Source organism: Neolamprologus multifasciatus, chromosome 19 (genome assembly GCF_963576455.1).
Source record: "Neolamprologus multifasciatus chromosome 19, fNeoMul1.2, whole genome shotgun sequence".
In the NCBI taxonomy this organism is placed as follows: Eukaryota; Metazoa; Chordata; class Actinopteri; order Cichliformes; family Cichlidae; genus Neolamprologus; species Neolamprologus multifasciatus.
This window is the reverse complement of record NC_140457.1, coordinates 3,917,257-3,940,904: the sequence shown is the minus strand read 5'-3', so window position 1 is coordinate 3,940,904 and position 23,648 is coordinate 3,917,257. Positions and strand designations below refer to the sequence as shown.

Genomic DNA, 23,648 nt, shown 5'->3' with positions numbered 1-23,648 from the left:
ATAAACAATGAAAGGTGGTGGATTGGCCAGATGCTGGCAGATGTGTAAAAATAACTCAGTTGTTTGGTGGTGGCTGTGGCGGAGCTGCCACCAGAGGCCAGGTGGATGAGGGAAAGGTGAGGCAGGAGGAGCAGAGACCCGAGGCGGCCGCCGGTCTGAATGTCAGGTGAACTGAACTTCAGGTAAGAAGTTATGACCTGCAGTCTATCTGGGTCAGATATAAACCAAGTTTAGGTGGAGTTTATTTTCGTTTTGCTGAGTTTTTACCGTCAGTTACAATAACTCGTACTGCGTACTAGCTAGCATGACAGAGTTTCTATACAGCTGGGTGGGTGCTATGATTTTACTGATAGTGAACTTTATTTTGTTCATAAGGTTAGTTAGTAGAGTTGCCAACCGTGACCCGTCCCCTAAAAAACTGAATCGTCTCGTATTCAGAGAAAATATTACGCGTTTCGTATTGAGGTGAAAAGGAACACAGTTTGTCCCGGACTTCAGCTAGAATGAAAAAGACACAAAGCTGGATTTATTCTGCGTCTTTACGCTGCACAGCTGCCTCTTCTTCTCTCATTCAATCATTAAACTGATCAATGATCATCACTTTGCGCCAGAACGGGGAAACCAGCGGATGTCGCGCTAAACAACAGCAGCACGTTTAAGTTGTTAGAATTTATTTAATATTACTTTCTAGTATCAGCTGATGTTTGCTGGAGCCACAGCTGTAAAGCTGCTGGTTATGATATCGGTTTGGATATGTGGTGAGAGGGAAACATGAAGATGAAACCAGGAGATGTCCTTACTGAATCATCAGAGCTGAACAGGTGATGGAGAAACAGGTTTACCTTTTAGGTGACATGAATGAGTTGAAGGGAAGTTATGAACTGTGTCACCGCTTATTTTGATTGCCATTGTTTTGCACATAAATCTGTTTTCAAATTAAATTTTTTTGGTCTCCATGTATTTATCCATGCTATTTGTATTTTATCTATTTGTTCATTGTACAGAGAAATGCTTTTTCTGTGCATACATGACAATAAACGCTTTGAATCTTGAACGGTAAGTGAATTCAGATTGCATTGAGATAACCTGGCTATGTTGAAATCAATTCACAGTAAAGACCTCAGGCTTCCTAACATGGCCACATCCAGCTCTCACACTGTTACAGCTAACACGCAGCATCATTAGCACCACCATCAGTTTTCAGTGAACATGAAAGCAACTCAGCGCTGCTCAAACAGCCTCAGGAAGTGCCATCAATCCATTAACCCGATGCCAAAGAAAACCTGATAAAACCTGAAGACCTGAGCCGGTGTATGACAGATAGTTACTGCATGTAAACACAGCTTCTTAAGAAAGTTGCGCCTGAAATCTTTCCTGCCAAACAAGCAGCCGAGGACGGATCTGCTGTTCGATTTGGCAGCTGTGTGTGGGAGGATGCTCCTTTTTCATTCCTCCTTCACTCATCTCACACACAAACACACACACAGTAAACACACACAGACTTCATGTTTGTTGAAAATAACATTTTCCCCGTTGCCAGTCCGCAGTGCTGGTTGCTCGTATCGCGCTACCAGCCAAATATTTAGCTGATAAAAACTTGAAACAGCCATTTCAGTTGGCATTGCTGCATTCCAATGCTCATGTCACAAAACTGACTAGTCTCTCCATGACAAAGCAAAACCTTTACAAACCAACTACAAAGCAGATAGTGGGAATCCACTGTGCATCCACTGGTGTTTCAGTGTTTCTGTGATACATTAAAGTGACTTAATAGCTTCGATAAAGCTCCGCATCAATGTGTGTGAATTGGGGTTGTAGTCCAACAGCAAAAAAACCAAAGCAGCATATTAACAGGTTACCAGTCCGTTTATTATCTCCCTTTTCGTGTCGCAACTCATGACAAGCACAGTCGACAATATAAACGATGGATGATGTAGCTACTAGGGGTGGGGGGAAAAATCGATACTGTGTAGTATGGTGATATTTTGTTTGCTAATAATGTATCGATACAGGGACAGCAGAAATCGATATTTTGTTACAAAAAAGGTTTTTGTGCTCTGACTTCAGAGCATGTTGATCCTTTTTCTGAGCAAGAATCCTGACATTCCTTCACTGTCCAAATGTGTTTAACTTTTTTTTATGGCAGCAATAAACATGACAGTTTACTTATTTTAATTTAAGACATGTTTTATTTTAATTAAGTTTAAAACTTTTTTATTTAATGTAAAATTATATTTTGTTTTAATTTACTTTCAAATTCTTCAGTTGCTGAAGGGGCTGCATAGTTTTCATAAACTGCATAGTTCAGAATAGCTATAATTGTACCAGATGGTTGATTCAGTTAAGTTGGACTAGACTGTAATACAAACCGTTCAGTTTGTAACAATAAAACTGAAATGAGAGAAAGACTGAGTGTGAGACTTTGATATTAGAGAAAATGAATATTGATAAAGTTTACCTTTATGTACAGAATCTGAATATCGCAAAATATTTTAAAAAATTGCAATAATATCGTATCGTGGGATGTATGGTGATTCCCACCTCTAGTAGCTACAGAGTTTTTGAGGAAAATTCCTCCCCAGTTCTTCACATATAATCAGACGTATGTGAAGATAAGAGACTCCAGATAAGCTTCAGTGTGTAAACTTTTAATATTGCAATTCAGAAATGAGAAGAAAAAATCTGATTTATGCAGTAAGTTTACAGGTGTATGTCTGCTGATGATGCAAAAGGACAGACAGGCTTTTTTCATTACATGCTCGCATGATCACATGATCTCCAAACAAGTTGCCTGCTGTCATTAATACACATGAAGATTGAGGTTCTTGTTTATCCCCCTTGCTTTCACCAGGGAGCATGTCTTGCTACTGCAAACTAAATCAAGGTGAAGTCTGTGGCTTCCCAGTCTTTCCTCATTCAGACGTCTGGGGCCAGACTGGGAGCATTTATAGAGTTTGTCCCAGATTTTTTAAGGAATCTCCTCGACCTGCCTCCTGTAATCAGGCTGCCGAGGCGTACGTGTCTGGCCAGGAGAGATGGATGAACTCGGGCTGCGGCACAGAAAGTTCAGCTAAAACAAAAACGGACAGATAATTTTTCCTGTTTGAGGTCGGTGCAGAAAAGGAAGTGTCACAAAAAGAAAACTCAGGGAGACAAACTTGTTGTGTTTCTCTTGTTAACAATCAAAGTTGTATTTGGTATGCCTGATACAAAAATGTTTGAATTAAACAAATAGCAAGAAGGTGTATTTTCTTTTTATTCACCAGAAATCCCCTGACTTTTTAATGTGTATGTGAAAAAAAGCTGAATGACTAATTTCGGTTCGTTTATTAATAAATTATATTAAACAAATAGCCAAAAATAGGCGAGTACAACTGAGTGTACTGAGCCATGTGCAGGAAAATCACTGAATGTCTTTCTTGAAGCTGCAGGAGGGAAAGTCGTGCCACATCAGGCTGTTCGTGAAACATGTTTGTGCTGCGATGAGTTCAGAATAAGCTCCAGCTAAGCCAATTAGCTGCTGGTTGATACAGTATAATAAAGATTAGCCTACTTTACCAACAGCTCAGCTCTAAGATGGCAAAGCAGCACCAGTTTCCTTCATACCTACATCTCCACAGCACGGCCTGCTGCACTGGATTTCCTTCCCGGTGTGAAATCACAGCTTCGTAATACAGTAGCATCCAACATCGCAGCAAATGGAAACATTTCTTTAAACATACTAAAGTTGATTCTTTATTTTTAGACCTGATTTGCCTAATTTAGCGTCACTCATAAGATGTTAATAGCTTGAACATGAAATTAAGATGACAGACAATTAACTCCAAATCAACCCACAGCTGTTATATTTAAACCTCAATCTGTCTCTGGATGTTGCTGCTGGAACAAAGTCTGTCGATGTCACAATGAGCTATGAATTAACATTTGCTCTACTTGCTTATAATCGGTTTTATTTTTTTGCCAGCCTCCCTCGTTGGTCCTATGCCAAGTGGACAGCCAATCAGTCGCTAAACTGCACAAAATCCTCCCAGTAACAAATCCCTCAGTCTGCCTTAAATGGATAACAAGCGCTGAAATGACAGGAAAATCAAATATACAGCAAAAGCATTGTTGATTCATCTTTGTTGTGCCAGTGGGTAAAACACATGGACCACATGAGCGCATCCAAGGATAACATACACTCTGGAAAAAACCTGCTTCCTCATTAAAAGCTTCCCATCCTGCGAGAGATGAGTGAGGTCTGTGTCCACATTTCATCTTCATCTTACAAGATAAACAAGTCAAAGTTTTTCTGTGGAAGCCTTCAGTGGCTTTCCTTTTAGTCCAGGATCGTGTCTTGGAAGCTGATAATGACACCTGACAGTGTTCTTAATCAAACCAGTGAGTTTAATTTAGTTAATCTGTTAAACAGATTTAACAGAAAGTCCTTTCAGGTTCCTGTCAGCCGGTCTCAGTCCAGATAGACTATTTCTGTTAGCTCATTAACAATTTTAACTTTTGTTTACGTACCATCAGTGTTGGGGAGTAACGGAATACATGTACCGCCGTTACATATTTAAAATACAAAATATGAGTAACTGTATTCCGTTACAGTTACCGTTTAAAAAGGTGGTATTTAGAATACAGTTACTTTGTTGAAATAAATGGATTACACGGCGGTACTTCCCTGTTTCATATTGTCACGGGTCAGGACTGTTTGGGTTTTGTTTGTTCACTCACTATGTGTTAACAGACCTCTCTGCATTGAATCATATCTGTTATTAATCTCTGTCTCTCCTCCACAGCATGTCTTTTATCCTGTCTTCCTTCTCTCACCCCAACCGGTCGCAGCAGATGGCCCCGCCCCTCCCTGAGCCTGGTTCTGCCGGAGGTTTCTTCCTGTTAAAAGGGAGTTTTTCCTTCCCACTGTCGCCAAAGTGCTGCTCATAGGGGGTCATATGATTGTTGGGTTTTTCTCTGTATCTATGAAGCGCCTTTTGTTGTGATTTGGCGCTATATAAATAAAATTGAATTGAATTAAATTGTTTGACAGCTACGTTCTGTTGTTCCAGGCGGCAGCGTTACAGTTGCCATGGTTACAGGGTGACGCTGTCTCTCTGCGTGTTTCCTGGGTGAGAGAGGCCTTTTTGTTGTTGTTGTGCTAAGCTAACAGGCAGAATGCTACAGGTATAGCTCTAAAGAATGTAGCATCATAGGCAGTGTAGTCCGTGCTGCAGGGAGAATGGACTGCCATACCCGTTATGTGTCTGTGAGCGAGGGAGGGAGAAAAAGGAAAAGTACGAGCTGTCATCGAGCAAAAACGGGAGCTGGAAGCATGTAAATATAATAATAACCACTGCAGCCAAGAAGAGTGCCTGACGAGCCCAGTTGTAAGTAAGCTATTAAGACTCGACTGTACACCGTGTTCGTGTTTTCCTCCAAAAACAATAAGTTCCGTTGGAGCAGCCTTTCAACACCTCTCTCTGTCTCTGCTAGCAAAGTTGACCCAGACAACAAAGTAAAGCTAGTTTTCAGCTACGAGCCCGACACAGAACCCACCATATTAGCCAGAGGTCCCTTTACTACGGTTCGGAGCCGCGGATCTTCAGTAACAGTAATAAATCACAGCAATAGTACATTCATGTAGTTGTAAACAGCATGATAATATATTAAGTAATCCAAAGTATTCAGAATACGTTACTCTCATTGAGTAACGTAACGGAATACGTTACAGAATACATTTTGAGGCATGTATTCTGTAATCTGTAATGGAATACATTTTAAAAGTAACCTTCCCAACACTGCGTACCATAAATGACAAAACCAGTCAAAGTTCAAATATATAATGCTGAACACTCCAACAGTGAAGATGACAATTTAACATTAATACATCGTCTTTGCTCGGTCAGTTGAGCTGGCAGTTTAGGTGATGTTTTCTTTTTCCCTCTGAAAATAGGTAGATAAACATATTCTGTGGCCACTTCAGTCAGTACACCGTTCAACTGCTTCGACGCAAATATCCGATCAGCCAATCGCATGGCAGCTAATCAGATAATTTAGGCATGTAGATTTGGTCAACATGATCTGCTGAAGTTCAAAGCAGGTCCCTCTCCTCCTTCTTTTCAGGAGGAAAAAAAGTACTTTAGTCAGCAGTCCCCAAACTTTTTTGCACCACGGACCGATTTTTGTCCGACAATATTTTCACAGACCGGCCTTTAAAGTGTTGCAGATAAATACAACAAAATAAAACCAGTACTGATACCAAAAAAAAGAACATTTATTCATGATGCACAGGAAAAGACCCAGGGAAACTGAGTTAACGATAAAAACTATTTAAAAAACAAACAAACAATAAAAACCCTGAAAACCATAAATGTCAACCCGAGCCTCAACTCACAGACCAGGACCAGTCCATGGCCCGGGGGTTGGGGACCCCTCCTTTAAGTAACTTTGAATGTGGTGCCAGATGATGGACTGGTCTGAGTGTTTCATATCATGGATGAGCACCTGACAAATGTGCAGCATCTGTGTGATGCTATTATGTCAATATGGACCAAAAACCATATTTTTAGCAGGTAATGCTGAGTTGTGTTAACCAGAGATTTGTTCAAATGTTTCGTGGAGACAACAGAAATCCTCATGGCGTTAGATTTAAACACTACATCTTAAAGTTGACCTGAAAACAAACCAATTAGCAAAAACAGCTAAAACAAATCAACAGGTGACAATTGTCCACAGGTTTCTCACTGCATGCAACACCTCATGTGGTCAGTTCATCCAGATTTTTCTAAAAATATGGGATGAACTTTAATTGGAGCATCATATAATGAATTAACAATAACAACTGCTTTCCAAGGAACATGTGCTCTTTTCCAGCTACACTGCCTCACAGCTTGTTTCATCTCAAATGGTCGGCAGATACTGGCAATCATCGCCTCACATCCTGTTTCTCGCTCTGCAATAACAAACAGTGACATGTCATGAAGATGGAGAGGAAGATGGAGTCTCCAGTCCAGAGGAAACACGGGCCTAATGTTTTCAGATGTTTTGTCTATCAGATCTAAAATAACATATGGGACAGCCGTATATTTCTAACTGGCAAAACCGGTGGAAAAAAGGTGCCAGAAGCAAAGTGACCTGGCAGGGATTTCACTTCGATTTGGAAGTCTAAATGTCAGCACGAAGAGCTCCACTTAACACATAATATTTCCACAGCTCAACACATCCTGCACTTGGCTCTAGCTCAGGATTCGACAAGTCTTCATGCACGCCGCGCAGACAGAACAGCACGCACGCGAGCTGCCCGCTTTCGATCTGCCAGCCAGAGAGCCGGACTTAACCGGGATATGTGAAATCCATTTGGGGTGGCAGTCGATCTGAGTACAGCTTGTTGCAGGAGCTGATGCATGCAGTGGAGCCCGTCGACATAACATTTGGTTTCTGTAAAATTGGTCCCTTTTAAGCAAATTAAAGACTACTGTCAGAGATTTTTAACATTTCACAAGCTCCTTTAAACTGCTCAGTGATCTTTTCACAAACAGCCGGGCATGTCCAAAGGTGATGCTTTAGGAGCTCTAACATTTGGGAAGCAGCAGGCTTTGATAATGGTGATTTAAGACGATTCAGCGGCGCATTAGTAAAATAAACAGAGCTGATGACACAGCTGAATGTCACTGAATACATTATTAAAGTCTCCCAGTACTCTCTAAAGTAGCCTTTAGGCATCAAGGTAGGTGGAATTGGAGAGCCGCACTTCACTCAAGCCTTCAGGCTAAAAAGGAAAAAATTAACAATGCTTATAATGTTCCTGCCAGTTTCCTCTTTAAATTCATCTCCCATTCAAGTGCGCAAAAGCTTCTGCAAACTGACTCCCTCCGGCTTCTTAAATGTGAGAATTTGCTGCTTTTCCCACAGATTCCTATTGTGTTTATAGATGAAGAGATGGGTGTGTGAGAAGCTGAATACATACAGGCTTTCTAAAATGAAAGATTTAATAATAACTGATTCTTGTCTGCAACGTGCAACATGTGCATCTTTGCTTTGCTCTGGTAAAACTGATGGAGTAGCATAAGAATCAGTTCTCAACCTGCAGCAGGTCGTGGTTAGACTGACCCTTCTCCTTAATGCAGATCACGTGAGGAGAAACAGTAAGGCCAGTCAGCTGCAGGCCAAGAAAGAGGATTACCCAGTGATTAATCATTAAAATAAAAAGCTAACCTGAGCTGCAAAATATTCCCCGATAGGTGTTAGTACACACAGACAGACTGCCCAAGTAAAGTTGCTGATATCCCTTCGTTTATTTTCTTTTTAGACATTTAACTGAAAATAAATTGAAATTTAGTTTTGTTTTTTTCACCACTTTTTCTAATATTTAATTCAAGAATAAATGTTTTGTTCTTAAACAGTGAAACCATCCATATGTTGCACATTTGCATGTCTTTGCGGTTTAAAGTGATTTACATACTACATTATTAAAAGTGTTGACAGCACAGAAGGAGTTTCACTGGCCAGTGATCTTGATATTAAGAGTTGTGCGTCATTCCTCGACCAGCAGTTTAAACACTGCTCTACTATCTTGCACCAGAAATGACAGTTGGTTGAAGAAATCTTTCCTATATTATTGAATAGGGCTGCCACAATTAGTCGACTAGTCACGATTACGTCGACTATCAAAATCGTCGACGACTGATTTAATAGTCGATCGTTTGAAGCTTTGTAAGATCACAAAAGATGCAGGAATAAGTAGTAGGATTTAAGAGTGTAATAACGGACTGAAACAGAAGATGGCAGCACTGCATGTACAAGGATGCCAGCTGCCATTAAACCCCAAAGAAGAAGAAGCTGTGTCCCAGAATTCATAGCGCAGCCCAGCGCAGTTGTCAACAATGGCGGCAGCTAGTTAGTTTTAATATTACTCTTATTATTCTTTCTGGGTCACAAAACAAACATTTAACATATTTTCAAGCGAGAATGTAGCTGTGTAAACTTCAAATATCTGCTCAGTTTATCAAGACACCACATATTTTTAAAAGCGCTCCGACGTTTTCGGAGACGTCTGTTACCCACTAGCTCGATAGCTAGCCGGGGGAAAGGCTAACTAGTGCCCGTGAGAACACCGGACTCTTGGCAAATCGTTCTCAAACTCACTGCTGTCTTTCGCTACTCAGGTTAAACATGATATATAAGTCACTTAGATAACTTAAAAATGTTATTGTTTGGCTTTTTTTTAGTATTTTATTTGTTCTTGAGTAAATCGGTTTGTCTGAGATTAAAGTTATAGTTTTTACACAGCTGAATAAACCTCAAGAAGACAGCTGATTATCAGAAGTGTAAGATGCTCGATGCTCCTGTTATATTTTAGATAGCAAGGAGTTTATTAAACTTCACCGAAACAATCTGCAAATTTCATTAAAATTGAATAAACTATCATCTTGTCTTTATTTTTAGTTAGCACATACCTTAAACACTTAAAGCTGTAAGCTAATGATAGTTACATAAGAGCAGATGCTGCTGGTGCAATAAGCTGTACATTTTATGTCCAATGGATGGTGATCTGATTAGTCAACTAATCATAAAATTAATCGGTGACTAGTCGACTATCAAAATAATCGTTTGTGGCAGCCCTATTATTGGAGCACAGCAGCCTTGCTTGCCTTTTAGTTCTAAAATGTTACACCATCTCCTGCCATTAGCTGGAGCTGCTGTCCCAACAGGCGGCTGACACGTCCTCTCCGAGGAGGGTTGAAAAGTAGATGACAGCTGTGCAAACCGGTAAAGTTTGATGCAGAAAATGAGCGACTGTTTGTTGGTGATATAAAGTAAAACTTGCATAATGCGAGCGGAGAGACAAGTAACCACAGTCTGCGCAGGTGTCTGAACACCAGTCTGCAAACGTAGCTGACATTGTGCACGTGTAACTTGATAAACAGCACGAATGGCGCAAGTTTCAGAGATTACTGAAAACGTTCATCTAAAATGCAATATTAGCATGGCCGGTGTTTAATCTGGTTCATTAGCTTGTGCTCAGTTTTAAGTGTTTTCGTACTAAGAGACGAATTCTCCTTTAAAAAGCTCGTAAATTATTCATCAGAAATATCCCTACTTTAAATTAGATGATGTGCTGTGATCTAAACAACGCCTTCCCCACACCTCAATTTGTTGCCTTGAAATTAATCGACTTGTGTTTTCCAACACCTCGTGACGTTCACCCAACCTAACATCACAAGTACAGACAGAAACACAGCCTCCCACTGGTGCCGGGAGACCGATCCCTGGATGCTGCAGGTGTCAGTCAGCCCCACAGCTGCTCCATAAATCTCGGCGGGGCCGACCAGCTCCAGCAAACCACTACTCTTCAGGAAACGGCACTTTGCTGACTAATGCTAGTGAGGAAGTTGAGGTTACGGGTGTGGTTGAATAAAGCTCTACGTCAGATGGCATGAAGGAGGAGGCATGATGGTGGCAGAACAGAGGCGGTGACCTACGCCTTAGTGGAAAGCTTTCTAATATATTTAGTGACCACTACTTGTTTTCTGACATGTTTCATCCACTGTTTTGTTTAAAGTCCTGAACCTGTTGTTAAAATTTTAGACATAAAAAAGCAAACTGATAGTCAAAGCTGCAGCAGCAAATTTAGCTCTTCCATCACACATGAATGACTCTCACGCTTAAAGTGTTTCTTTACTTTATGTGCTGATCAGAGCCCGAAGGCCCAAAGAGAATGGATGGTCTATTTGCCTAGATTACAGCTGGAGTTCACGTCACTGTGCTGTTTTCTAGAGGTGATCTCTGCTGTCCTGTATTCCTCACGACCTATTATTTTATCACCTCCCTCCAAAGACTAGCGAGAACTAAACTTTTACAGGTTCAGATGCTAAGATAATAAGATTTAGATGACACCAGTGCCATTATCAGTGATGTTTTTATGTTGCCTCAGTTTTCTGTGTTGAAAAACGTTGGTCCACATATGTTTATTTTATCTTCTGTGTACTGTGCAAAGAATCAAAAATAGATAAGCTTGGATACTGCCCGGGTAGGTGGGCAACATTTCTGAATATCCATCTCCAACTCTGATATTCTACATACTAAACAAAAGGGAAACACAGCAGGAGAGCATACTGTATCAAACTAAACTGAACTGAACTGAAATCAGTCCTCCAGCATAGATTCACACAGTCACACAATGAAATGCTGAACACATCAATTTAAAAGGACTAACACTGACTTATTGTCTCTGCATTTCATAGACTGTGTGGGTTTTTCAGCACCGCTGCACCTGTGAACATGTCTGTGAAAGGTTGGTTCCAAAATGTTGTGATGTTGTGTAAAATATCCAAAAAACCAAATGCAATGATTTGACAATCTCATGAACCCAGATTTTATTCACAGCAGAACTTAAAAGTCATTTTTCCAGTAGACTGGAAAAAAAGATCATTTTGAATTTGATGGCAGCAACAGGTCTCAATAAAGTTGGGGCCCGGCCATGTTTACCATTCAAGACAGTCTGGGAACTGAGGAGACCTCCTGCTGGACTTTTGGGAGAAGAATGGTGTCCCATTCTTGCCTGATACAAAATTCTAATTCAAATTTTTCCTTACAATGATAGATTTTCACAGTCATTTGATTTGATTTCGATGTTTTACTCCGGATAAAATCTGGGTTTGTCAGATTTACAAATGACTGCATTTTTAGTGTTGTATAAATCTGACACATAAACTTTGCCGCAGGCTGAGAGCAGTTGCCCACCTCTCTTTTTAGCAGCGATGCCTGCAGGGACAAGTCTAAAACTGGGAAAGGAATTGAATTTAATGAATTTTCATCATTGAAATATTTGTGCAGATTAAACCAGCAGTGTGCAAAGCAATTAAATGAGCTTTTTTGTACTTACTAGAGGCTAGTAAAACTCTGATCTACTGGCCTGGGAGTTGGTGCGGAAAAATGTTGTAACAAAATGTTAGAGTTATGTTTGAGATTGAAAAAATTATAGAGAATTGTTTCAAATAACGCAATTAAAAAATGTTAGCAACTTGCTGTAAAGACTCCACAATGGAGTACACTGGCTTGTATGCTCATCTACACACATATAATATTTCATCCCATGCATTCAGCACCTTCACAAAACAGGAAGAAACCAGATTATTTGGAATTAAATGCCATGCTCGTGGGCACGTCAGCATGCAGACTGAAAGAGTGGGGCAGGACCAACAACTTTACAATCACTGGATACCTGGCTTTTCCTCCTTACCAGCAACAGCTACAATTTATTAATTTTGGGGGGGGGGGGGGGGGGGGGGGGGACATCACATTTTGGGTTATTTAGACCAAAATACTAAATTTTGCTCTACATGGGCCTGATATCCACTTACGAGGACATTATACTGCTACTGTTCTATCAAAATTTTAAACAAATATCCTCATATGTGGCTCTCATTTTTCTTAAAATAATCTGGTAATTCTTTGTTTTTACATTCATCGGGCCCCAATATGCCGAAATATCAAAGAGAAATTAAAAATGCTGCCGTGGAAGAGTTCGGGTCTTAGGAGGTTCATTATATTGCACCTTTAGTTCAGACTCTAGCTTTTCACTTGTACTGGTCCATAACTTGATAGGATAAAGAAAAGGTTCTGTCTTATCAACACAAAAAAGGGAACTCTATATTAATTACTCTATATTAATACAAATCTATCATTAAGCTATGGTCTGTCTGCCTTCCTGTGACATTTAATGTATCGCAGCAATGTGAGCATGGGATCCAAAGTGATCAAACAAACTAAGCACCAAAGCCGCTTACAACCTGCAAAGTTACATAATCGGAGTAAGGTGAGCAGTAAAAGCACACGGTGGACACTGGAATAGAAATCACGGCATTCATTATCCGCATTAACAGCGCGTTAATGTGGTTTGTGTGAGCTCTGCTCCGAGTTGTAAAGCACAGACGTGCAGCAGCGAGACTGCAAACCAAATGACAGCTCGAGTTCCGTGAAATTGACACACACACACACGCACACACGCTCGGTCTGAATGAATGTCGTGCAGTTTAAAGAGCGGAGTGGAGCTTTCCTTTCAGCACCACCTTTACAAACAGAGCAAGCGCCGCTTCCAGCTTCCTCCTGCCTCTCTTCTATCACACTGCAAAGGGAAATTACCGCCTTAAAGAAAATTAGAAAAAACAACTTTCACTGCTTCCAGCCGAACCAAGCACTCATCTCCTGAGCTCACGAACACTTTCAAGCAGAGGCAAATCACCGCTGACACGTATCATTTCCAGCTGAAGTTAATTAAAAGGAGAGGAGAGCCGTTATTGGCCTACTTACCATCAATCGCCATGATGTTCTGTTTTGGCTTCAACCAAAGTGGGCGGTAAAGAAGGGGGAGCGGCCCACTGCAAGGGTGAGGGAAGGGGGGAACCCACGGTGTGGTACAGTCCGTGAGATGCTCGGGGAGGAAGCTGAATGTCTGCTGCACAAATACCACACACAGCTGAGAGGATACAGGCTGAATCGTATGATCAGGAACTCTATTACTTATCAGATTTTTGCTAGTCCGCTTAACATGACTAATTAGATTATAAATAATAATATTATTCCGATCCTGACACATCTGAATCTAAAATCTGTTGTGTTAATATAAATTATTCTGGTTCACAAGACATTATAGGGGCTAAAATGGTAGAATGGGATCATTTAATTGCTCTGCTTGTTTATCATACTCATATTAATTCCTTTGCTTCTATGCAGATATACTAAAATGTTCATCATCAGTCATTTTTATGTGAAAGGAGCTAATTCCTTTCACATAAAAATGACTGACTGCCTTTATTGTCACTTTGGGCATCAAGTATCTGCCTCAAGGTTTCTGCAGGAAGAAATCTCGCTCGTCTGCGTCTGTTAGCCACGGTTCACTGCGCAGCTATTACAATAAAATCACAGACTGACAAATATATGGTAGAAAACAATTTTGCGATGGAAAATATCAAAGCAGCACACAGGTCGCACAAGAGTGCCAACAGGGACTTTGGCTCAGGCGCAGTTCAATTCAGTTTATTTATACGGCACAAAATCACAATAGCAGTCATCTCAAGGTGTTTTATTTTGTAAGGTAAAGACACTAAATAGTACAGAGAAAACCCACTATGACCCTCTATGAACAAGCACTTGGTGAGAGTGGGGAGAGAAAACTCACTTTTAACAGGAAGAGAAGGAAGGGTAAATTGGATGGGTGTGAGGGGAGGAAGACAGGACTGCAGAAACACTGTGGAAAAGTACCAGAGATTAATAATAAACGGTGATGAAATGCAAAGTGGTGTATATAACAAAAATGGCCCCAAGTTAAATCCAGAATATAAAGTAATCTCCTTCTTCCTTAACTATCAGCCTCTGTCATATCTTAGGGACCTTACAGTAACACATCATCTCAACAGAACACAGATCACAGGATTATTTGAAACTAAATGAGAACCAGAGCCTTCAGCTATCAGCTCCCTTTCCTTTAACCAACTGTTAAACTGTTCCATCCATCAGTCCATCTTTTTTCTGCTTATCTGGGACAGGGTTACAGGATAGCCTTTCTTCCAGCTTGTCCAGGAGAAAGTTGTTCCCAGGCCAGCTGAGAGCCACTTGGCTACACTGAGAAATTCTGTCCATAAAAACTAAGAACAGAATAATCGTCACTGATTCTTTTAGTTTTGAACAAACAGTCCTGAACAGTTTCAGAATGTCTTCTTTCATGTTTTATGTTCTGTTGTCCTTCTCTCTCTATGCTTCTCTTTTGTCTTTTTATCCCCTCAACTGAGTCCAATCTGAGTGTCGTTCTGTTAAAATGGAGTTCTGTCTTCCCACTGTTGCCATAGTGCTGTTCACATGGGATCGTTTGATCACTGAGGCTTTCTCCCTTTGATTTGAAGGGTCTATTTTAAAGATAAAGTAGATATAAAAACTGAAATATACAGCTCTAGTGATAACTCCAGTGATATCAGTCTCTCACTCACTCTCATGTTTTCATGTAACAGACACAATACCTGAAAATGGAAAGACCTTTTTCCATAGCGTCCAGCTTGAACAATAACTTTCTTTGATTGCAGCTGAAGGTCCAGTTCCAGTCCAGCTCCTACACCCTCCCACTCCATGTGGAGTCACACATGCAGCCACTGGAGAGTCTTAAAAGGTGTTGTGGTAGAAATACAGAGGCACTGCAACCCCTTCTTGCCTCTGCTCCGTAGCTGCTGGGTGACCTCTCGTTTGGGGCTCTACTCAACTCTTCCCAGGAGGGTGGCACGGTTCCCCCCCTTTTGGTGGTCCTCCTCGGGTCCTTATACTCTGAGGCCTCTGGATGTCTGGGGCCTGGATCTCCTCCATACCTGCTTCATGCCCTGGGGGACGGGGCTATGGCTCCCCACACTCCCTAGCAGATCGTTACATGGAGAAACCTTTGGAATACAAGCATGCTGATCCACACAGGTGTGCACACAGGTGTGCACACAGGTGTTCACACAGGTGTGCACACAGGTGTTCACACAGGTGTGCACACAGGTGTTCACACAGGTGTGCACACAGGTGTTCACACAGGTGTGCACACAGGTGTTCACACAGGTGTGCACACAGGTGTTCACACAGGTGTGCACAGACTACACCTTTCTTGGCTGCTGCCTCAAAGCACATTGTGCGCTGTCTATCTTGCGTGCTGCACAATATCGTTTAATATTTCGTATCTACTGTTATCTACTGTTAGCTAGTTTATTGTGATGGTGCTGTTTTTTATTATGTTGCTCTTTTTTTGTTTGCTTTCTCTTCTGGTTTTTTTTCTCCATACAGGTGATCCAGGTGTTTTGTTTGTTTTTCTCTCTTTCTTCCCCCCTTTCTCACCGTCTCTTCTCCCCTCTGGTTTTCTTTCATTCTTTCTCCCTGTCTTCTCCCCCAGTCATGTCTGTCCCGTTTGTAGCATCCGAAAATAAAATAAATACATAATTATAATAAAGGTCAATCAAATGGACCAATATGGCAAGGCCATGATGATCCACTTGGTAAAATAAATCCGCTTGGCATCTTTCTTGGCCTTAAGACAACAATTCTGATGGTTAAAGATCCAAACGGGACACACACACAAAAAAGAAATACAGAGGCACGCTTTGGGATGTCCTCGCCTTTCTATGATGCAAACAGAAACTTTCTCTGCAGCTTGAGCAGTTTAGATTATCAGATAGTGCACTGAGATCATCAGTTACTATAAATGTATCTATTGCAATTAATTTTTATACCCTGCTTTGTCTTAATTTTATCTTTAGTAATAGAAATTAGATCCAAACTAACTCTTTTTTATAAATATTGAAAGTTGGTTCATTTTGTTCATTGCTGAGACATGAAAGCAACGTCAGTGTTGTGAGCTTATTCTAGTCAGCCTTGATGCACACTGGTTGTTGGAGGGCTTTTACAACCCACTTACATTTAAAACTAGTTGGCTTGGAACAGCACTTGATGTGATGGACCCTGCATGCCGATGGAAATGCAGTGAAAGTAGGGAAGTGCTGTAGTGGCAGCACCGGAATTTAGTTAAACAGTGAAAAAGAAAAAATCCCTCCTACATCTTTTCCTAAGCAGTGCTGCTTAACCTCAATAGAAAATTACATAAGGTCAATAAAAATGAGAAGCAGAACTCCAAAATAGAAAAGAATGCAGTGCAGCAGATCCCAGTGACACAGACAGGCTGCTTAATGGGACAGATATTTTAGATGTAGCTCTGCAGTGCGTTCTACATGTTTTGGCCCATTTGTTCCATTTTCTGCAACACTTCCAATCCTGCTAAAGAGATTATCCACTTTAACTTTTGCCTTTAAGGCGTTCAGTATCTATAAAGTAAAAAAGAAGCCGGCAGTACAGCAGAACGAGGACAGATATAAACTTCACTTTGATCATTTTAATGTATTTCATCATCTTAGTTTAACGGACATTTTTCTGTTGCATGTTCCAGTGTGCTTCAACCCCTCCCCCCTTTTTAAGGCAATGCATACAATAAATGAGCCATTATTAGCACAATGCTTGGGTAACAGTATCGTCAGTGCATTCAGTGCAATGGAAAACTTAATTGGTAGCGCTGAAAGACAGGAGGGCGGTTCACTCTGAAATACTGCACTGGCACATGGTTATAAACAGAACTGCAGTCCTGTTTAGTCCAGAATTTAACTTCATATCCTTCTTCCTGAATTATCAGGCCCTGTCATACATTTAAGACAATTTGGTACTTTTGACCCTAAAATATGTGAAAGATTCAGGAAATCCAGAGAAAACTATGCAGAGACAAAACTGAAAAGCAGCTTTGAATGTCTGTTTAAAGCTCCGCAGTCCAAAGACAAAAGATGGATATTCAAAAGCCTGCCCTTTGGTCCAATCAAATAATTCAACTGGACCTTAATGATAATTATTCATATTTTATTGTCACTGCACATCAAAAAGTCAGCATGTGTATAAGGTAATTGCATATGGCACAGAATATGCTGCGATACTGCAGACAGTGCTATTGCTTATTTCTCCATTCTGCACACATTCCTCTGTATCGAGGGACTATACTATACTATACTCGTCTGCCTGGAGTCCTGAACTGTCACCCAATGAAAACATGTCGGCATGAAAAGCACAGGAGACCCTGATCTGTTGAGAGCTGAAATCCTGACTCAAACAAGCTTGAACAGTAATTTTGCTTTGAAAAGCTGCAGCATGTTTTTTTTAGCTCCCAAACTGTAGAAGTGTGTAATTAAGGGCCTCTTCATTAACTCAGTAAAACATGTCACAGATTTTCATTTTAGTCATTTATAAATGTAATTGTATAATTGGAAGCACAGATTAAAGATTATGTTCATTTAGCATTTCTCTGCTGAGATCTGATTTCTTGCCACTAGATGTTCAGCTGATGCTGATGGAGGCATGTGGAAGGAAGGAAGCACAGATTAGTTTAGATAGTTTAGGTAGGAAGTATTTTGAATAGTTCAGCCCCTGAAGTGATTAGCCTGAAGACTGATTATTTGTGGATCAGGCTCCACCTGCTGAATGGTGTGGCTCACAGGTCAGTAAGTGGTAACTGTAGATGATTGTAATCTACCTCTAAACTGGTTTGACAGCTGCTAATTATCTCATGCCACTTACTTAAATTTTATGTAAAGTGTAAAGAATGGATATTAGTATTCTGCATTTTAAATATTTAGGTGTTGTTTTTTCTGATACAGCTGCAGGTAAATTGATTTTTCAGTACAGCAGTGCTTATCATGACTCAGTGCTGCTTCACCCACCACCTCAGATGTTAATCACCGATTGCTGACGGTTGAAAAATAAAGCAGGAGGGCTCTGGTTCCTAAGAACAGACTGACACTGACACGAAGTGTTTGTCTTAGCTCTTCAGATACAAAGAATGAGCTTCTTTCAACACACAGCCCACTGACATCCCTCACCTGAGTGGCAGGTATCAGTATCATCACTGATGGTACAGCAGTCGCAGAGCAATAAGTTATTTCCAGTGTTTTTATGCAAGCTGATCATTTCTGTTAGCGTACTTCAAAAGCACTTTTGAGTTTCCAGGAGATATCAGAACACCTGAACTGTTCTGGATTTACCAACAATTACACAGTGTAGTGTAGTGTGAAGTCATCGCCTCCCTGCGGTGTGAATCTTGAAGGTCAGGTATTAAATACAGCACTGAGATAAAATATTCATACAGCATGCATTATTGAAATGAAAACCACTGCTGCCCAGGGTGTGGTGGGTATACTGTAATTTTCTATTATACTACAATCCTACAAGCCACAAATACCCTGCTTTAAACAGCTTCTACGTATAAACAACAACCTCTGGAGCTGAAAATTGAAATCCAGAAGTTGCAAAAACTGCAGTTCCTCTAATGACCACTTGAGGCAGGCTCCAAAACCAAGGCATCCCCCTTGGGGCTTTTTAGAGCATCGTTAATGGTGTTACCAAACTAATTTAAGCTTGTTGTGACCTACAGCTGGTCCGAAGACTTTAAACTCACTGACTACTTTATTAGATATATCTGTTGAACGGCTCATTAGCACAAACATCTAATTATCCAATGAAATGGCAGCAACTCAGTGCGTTTATGCATGTAGACATGATCAAAACAAGCTGCTAAAGCACTACTGGGCATTACAGTGGGGAAGAAATGTGATGTAAGTGACTTTGAATGTTTCATGGAGGTTGGTGACATATTGGCTGGTCTGAGTTTTTCAGAACCTGTTGACCTGCTGGGATTTTCCCCAAAAATAATCTCTGGAGTTTACAGAAAATGGTTTGGAAAGGAGAAAATACCCAGCAAGCAGCAGTTCTTTGGAAGGAAATGACACGTTGAAGTCGGAGGTCCAGAGGAGGGTCAGGCTACCTCGAGCTGATAGGAAGGCAACAGTAAGTGAAATAAACACTTGCTATAAATAAGGCGTGCAGAAGAGCTTCTCTGAATACAGAAGGAGAATACCACACTGGGTGTCCTTCCTGTCAGCTAAGAAAAGGAAAATGAGGCTCCAGTACGCGAGCTCATCAAAAACAGTTCAAGCTGTTGTGGTTGTGTGTTAGATATTTTCTTCTCTGAGTACCAGTCGATAATTGTTTAAAGCCTACCCTAGCATTGTTACTCCCCATGTCCATCCCTTTATGACCACAGTGTACTCATCACCTTCTTAACACACCATGCCACTTGAAACTCAGATCATCTCAGACTGATGTTAACTCTACTGAAACGGCCTTCACAGACACCAGATCCAATTTGCATTGTGAACGTGCAGCTGAGAAATCTGGGGCAACTGTGTGATGCTGTCATGTCAATATGTACCGAAATCCCAGAGGAGGGTTCAATCTATGCCATGAAGACTTAAGGCGGCTCTGACGACAGACGAGATCCAACCTTTTACAAACAACATGTAGCTAATAAAGTGGCCACAGTATCTGATCTAACCTGAGCTCACTGTGTGGCTTCAGTCGCCCCGTTTACTGATGAAGCTCAACCAACCTTCATTCATTTTTATCCAAATTAAACTGTAGTTAAGATCATCCTGTATAAAAGTATAGGATGATAGGACAACTATAAAAAGTATCTGCAGTGTTGGGGAGTAACGGAATACATGTACCGCCGTTACGTATTTAAAATACAAAATATGAGTAACTGTATTCCGTTACAGTTACCGTTTAAAAAGGTGGTATTTAGAATACAGTTACTTTGTTGAAATAAATGGATTACACGGCGGTACTTCCCTGTTTCATATTGTGGCGGGTCAGGACTGTTTGGGTTTTGTTTGACAGCTACGTTCTGTTGTTCCAGGCGGCAGCGTTACGGTTGCCATGGTTACAGGGTGATGCTCTCTCTCTGTGTGTTTCCTGGGTGAGAGAGGCCTTTTTGTTGTTGTCGTGCTAAGCTAATAGGCAGAATGCTACAGGTATAGCTCTAAAGAATGTAGCATCATAGGCAGTGTAGTCCGTGCTGCAGGGAGAATGGACTGCCATACACGTTATGTGTCTGTGAGTGAGGGAGGGAGAAAAAGGAAAAGTACGAGCTGTCATCGAGCAAAAACGGGAGCTGGAAGCATGTAAATATAATAATAACCACTGCAGCCAAGAAGAGAGCCTGACGAGCCCAGTTGTAAGTAAGCTATTAAGACTCGACTGTACACCGTGTTCGTGTTTTCCTCCAAAAACAATAAGTTCCGTTGGAGCAGCCTTTCAATGCCTCTCTCTGTCTCTGCTAGCAAAGTTGACCCAGACAACAAAGTAAAGCTAGTTTTCGGCTACGAGCCGACACAGAACCCACCGTATTAGCCAGAGGTCCCTTTACTACGGTTCGGAGCCGCGGACCTTCAGTAACAGTAATAAATCACAGCAATAGTACATTCATGTAGTTGTAAACAGCATGATAATATATTAAGTAATCCAAAGTATTCAGAATACGTTACTCTCATTGAGTAACGTAACGGAATACGTTACAGAATACATTTTGGGGCATGTATTCTGTAATCTGTAATGGAATACATTTTAAAAGTAACCTTCCCAACACTGAGTATCTGAGTTTTCCTGAAGCCATGAAACCGAGCAGCTGTTGAATAACAAGTATTTTAATAGGAACCTGTTGCCATGATGAAATCCTCAACTCATCAAGCTTCATATTAAGATTCAGTATATGCTCCTATGCCGTCATCAGGTTGCCTTGGATACATGCAGCAGCTGCTCGGCTCTACCTTGTGATTCCCTGTCAAAAAACACGAGCAAACATTCCCAAATCGAGGCATCAATAACATGCCGTCTCTGCATCCTCATTCTGCTCCTCTTACTAATTTTAGAAACACAGTGTTTCAGTAAAAAAAGGAGCGATGCCTCACGCCGTGTGGCACGAGTTAAAAGCAGCGTGTTCGCAGGACACCGCGCTCTTTGACGTGAACATCAATTACAGTGAGCCTGTGCATGTAGGGTACATTCAACAATGGGAAAACAAAAGGGGGGGAAAATGTTGATCACTGGCCGGCTCAGCCCAGCAGGACTGACCACTCACTGTGACCTTTACACTACCACATGCGGTACGTGACAAACAGGCTGCAAGACCTTTGTAAAGTAAGAGAGCCCATACAGAAATCGTTAATTAGTAGACAAAATGTCAAGCTTCCTTTCTTTGTGTATTCAGCTGCAATTAGAAATATATTTTGTCTCTTTTATTTTTATTATTTCATTTATCTGAATGCTACAAAACAGCTTCATCCCAGTGAGAAATTGTGAAGTCACCTCTAACCGCATCCTTTGCTGAGGTGAGTATATACTCTAAGAATACTTCTACACTCACTTTGTTCACATGTGGGAAACTGTGTTCATAAGGTGGGTTTGACAGGGGAAAAATGGAGGGGATTCATGGACAGGATAAATGGATTAATCGCATAAATAAATATGTGCAAATTACATGTACATATGTAGAGCTGTGCATAACACATAAACAGACATGCATCACTCTCGCCACCTCCTCTCCTCGTACTTGTTTACTTGTTCTATTTATAGCCGCAGCTCTGTTCAAATGCCCTCTGCTGGGCTCATCAAAGCTTTCTGTTGTCATAGAAATGGGCTGCTGCGACCATTAGCTCCTCTGTCAGTCCGCTTCCCAGATCACATCCGCCAGAGGTGGGAGCACAGCTCCAGGTCAGGTAGATGGATGATGCAGACCAAGAATCTTTAATCATGTGGGAACAGAGCGGAAAATTGTTCAGCCGTTAACAGAGCAGGTGAGCAGGTGAGGCGACACGTACCGGTTTCTCCCGGTCGTCTGAATGGACCGTGAGGCCGTTGTGTCACAGTGAGCAGCGTTTACAACACAATCATGTCCGCACCATGTGTGACCTTGAAGTGCGAAGTGTCGACTGCGCTCCTGGGATTTACCTAGTCTAACCAGACTGCTCAGGGTTACTGCTGGAATAAACTGGTTTCTGCTTTCAACCAGAGACTGCAGCTGAATGAGAAGCATGTACATTAATGTTGTCTGAGCTAATCCTGAGATAACCGGCTTTTATATTTGCTCCTTTGTTACTGAATTAGATCCGATAGGGACGACGTGATGGCAGATTTCAACCTCTTTAAAATTTTCAGCAACAGATGTCCTTAAAAACCAAGCAGAGTGTTGTTCAGAGGAGCATAACAGGAAGACGATTTTCACTATTTCATATTCAATAATAAAAACACTGTGCTGATTAGTTTTTTGATGTGTTGCACAATTTTGAGTAAAAAGGGCAATGAGCACTTTTGGTCCTGCACCCACCCTGCTTTGAGGGTCTTTATCCATGCGTGAGAGCTGCGATCTGGGACCGAGCTCCAGCTGTAGCTTGTTTTGAGCAGCCATCTAACCCACAGGATGATATGACCTTTGAATGCAGCAGACTGAGAGACAGCTTTTTCCACCAGGCCATCAGACTGCTGAACACTTCATAGACACCTCACCTCCACTACTGGAACTTCAACGTTATGCACTCCAGACTGTACATTAATGCCACTGTTTTGCACATGTCCAACTGCCAACCTCTGTATATTTTTATATATTTTATTTTACTCTTTTTAATTTTACTCTATTTAATTTGTAAAATATGTATACACACACACACACACGTAGAAAAACATATTTAGTATACACATCCAGTGATGCATATACTATTACATATTGTACATATGTTTATTAGTCTCAGATTTAGCCATTCTTATATTTTGCTTGTTTTATGTTATTGTATTTTCGCACAACTCTGCTGCTTGTGAAGCTCGCACACAAGAATTTCACTCGCATGTACTGTACCAGTGTACCTGCACATGTGATGTGACAATAAAAGTGATTTGATTTGATTTGAATGTTCAATGTTTGAATGGTTACCCAAAATGCAGTTTTTGCCAGTCAATTTTCACAAAACAGATACACCCGTCGCACCACCACCCTCCAGAGCACCAACGTTTGTTTGTGTTCTTTTACACTGTGGACATTGGGGTGTTTTACTGTTAGAACTGTTATTCAGTCATGCTTTAAAAAAATGAAGTACATGCTTACTTCTTCTAAGGGAATTAATAAGATAAGCAGCAGGCAGGTGCTGGTCACCAAATGCACTTGATTAACTGATTGTCATCAAGCATGATCATCTCTGTAAAAGGAGCAGTTTTGCTGGCCTGTAGCA

The 23,648-nt window shown here is 41.0% G+C and overlaps 1 protein-coding gene across 3 annotated transcripts in view; it reads right to left on the bottom strand.

Annotated features, from left to right (window-relative positions):
* Positions 1-13,487, bottom strand: part of syt14a (synaptotagmin XIVa) — a 67,106-nt gene extending 53,619 nt beyond the window's left edge. For 2 of the 3 annotated variants that reach the window (XM_085142604.1, XM_085142607.1), the window contains exon 1: positions 13,294-13,486. In XM_085142604.1, the coding sequence (XP_084998730.1) occupies positions 13,294-13,306 (13 nt within the window). In that variant the 5' untranslated portion in view covers positions 13,307-13,486. Of the gene's footprint in view, positions 1-13,293 lie in introns of all 3 variants that reach the window. The other variant, XM_085142606.1, reaches the window with a different exon arrangement.
* Positions 13,488-23,648: the final 10,161 nt, after the last annotated feature.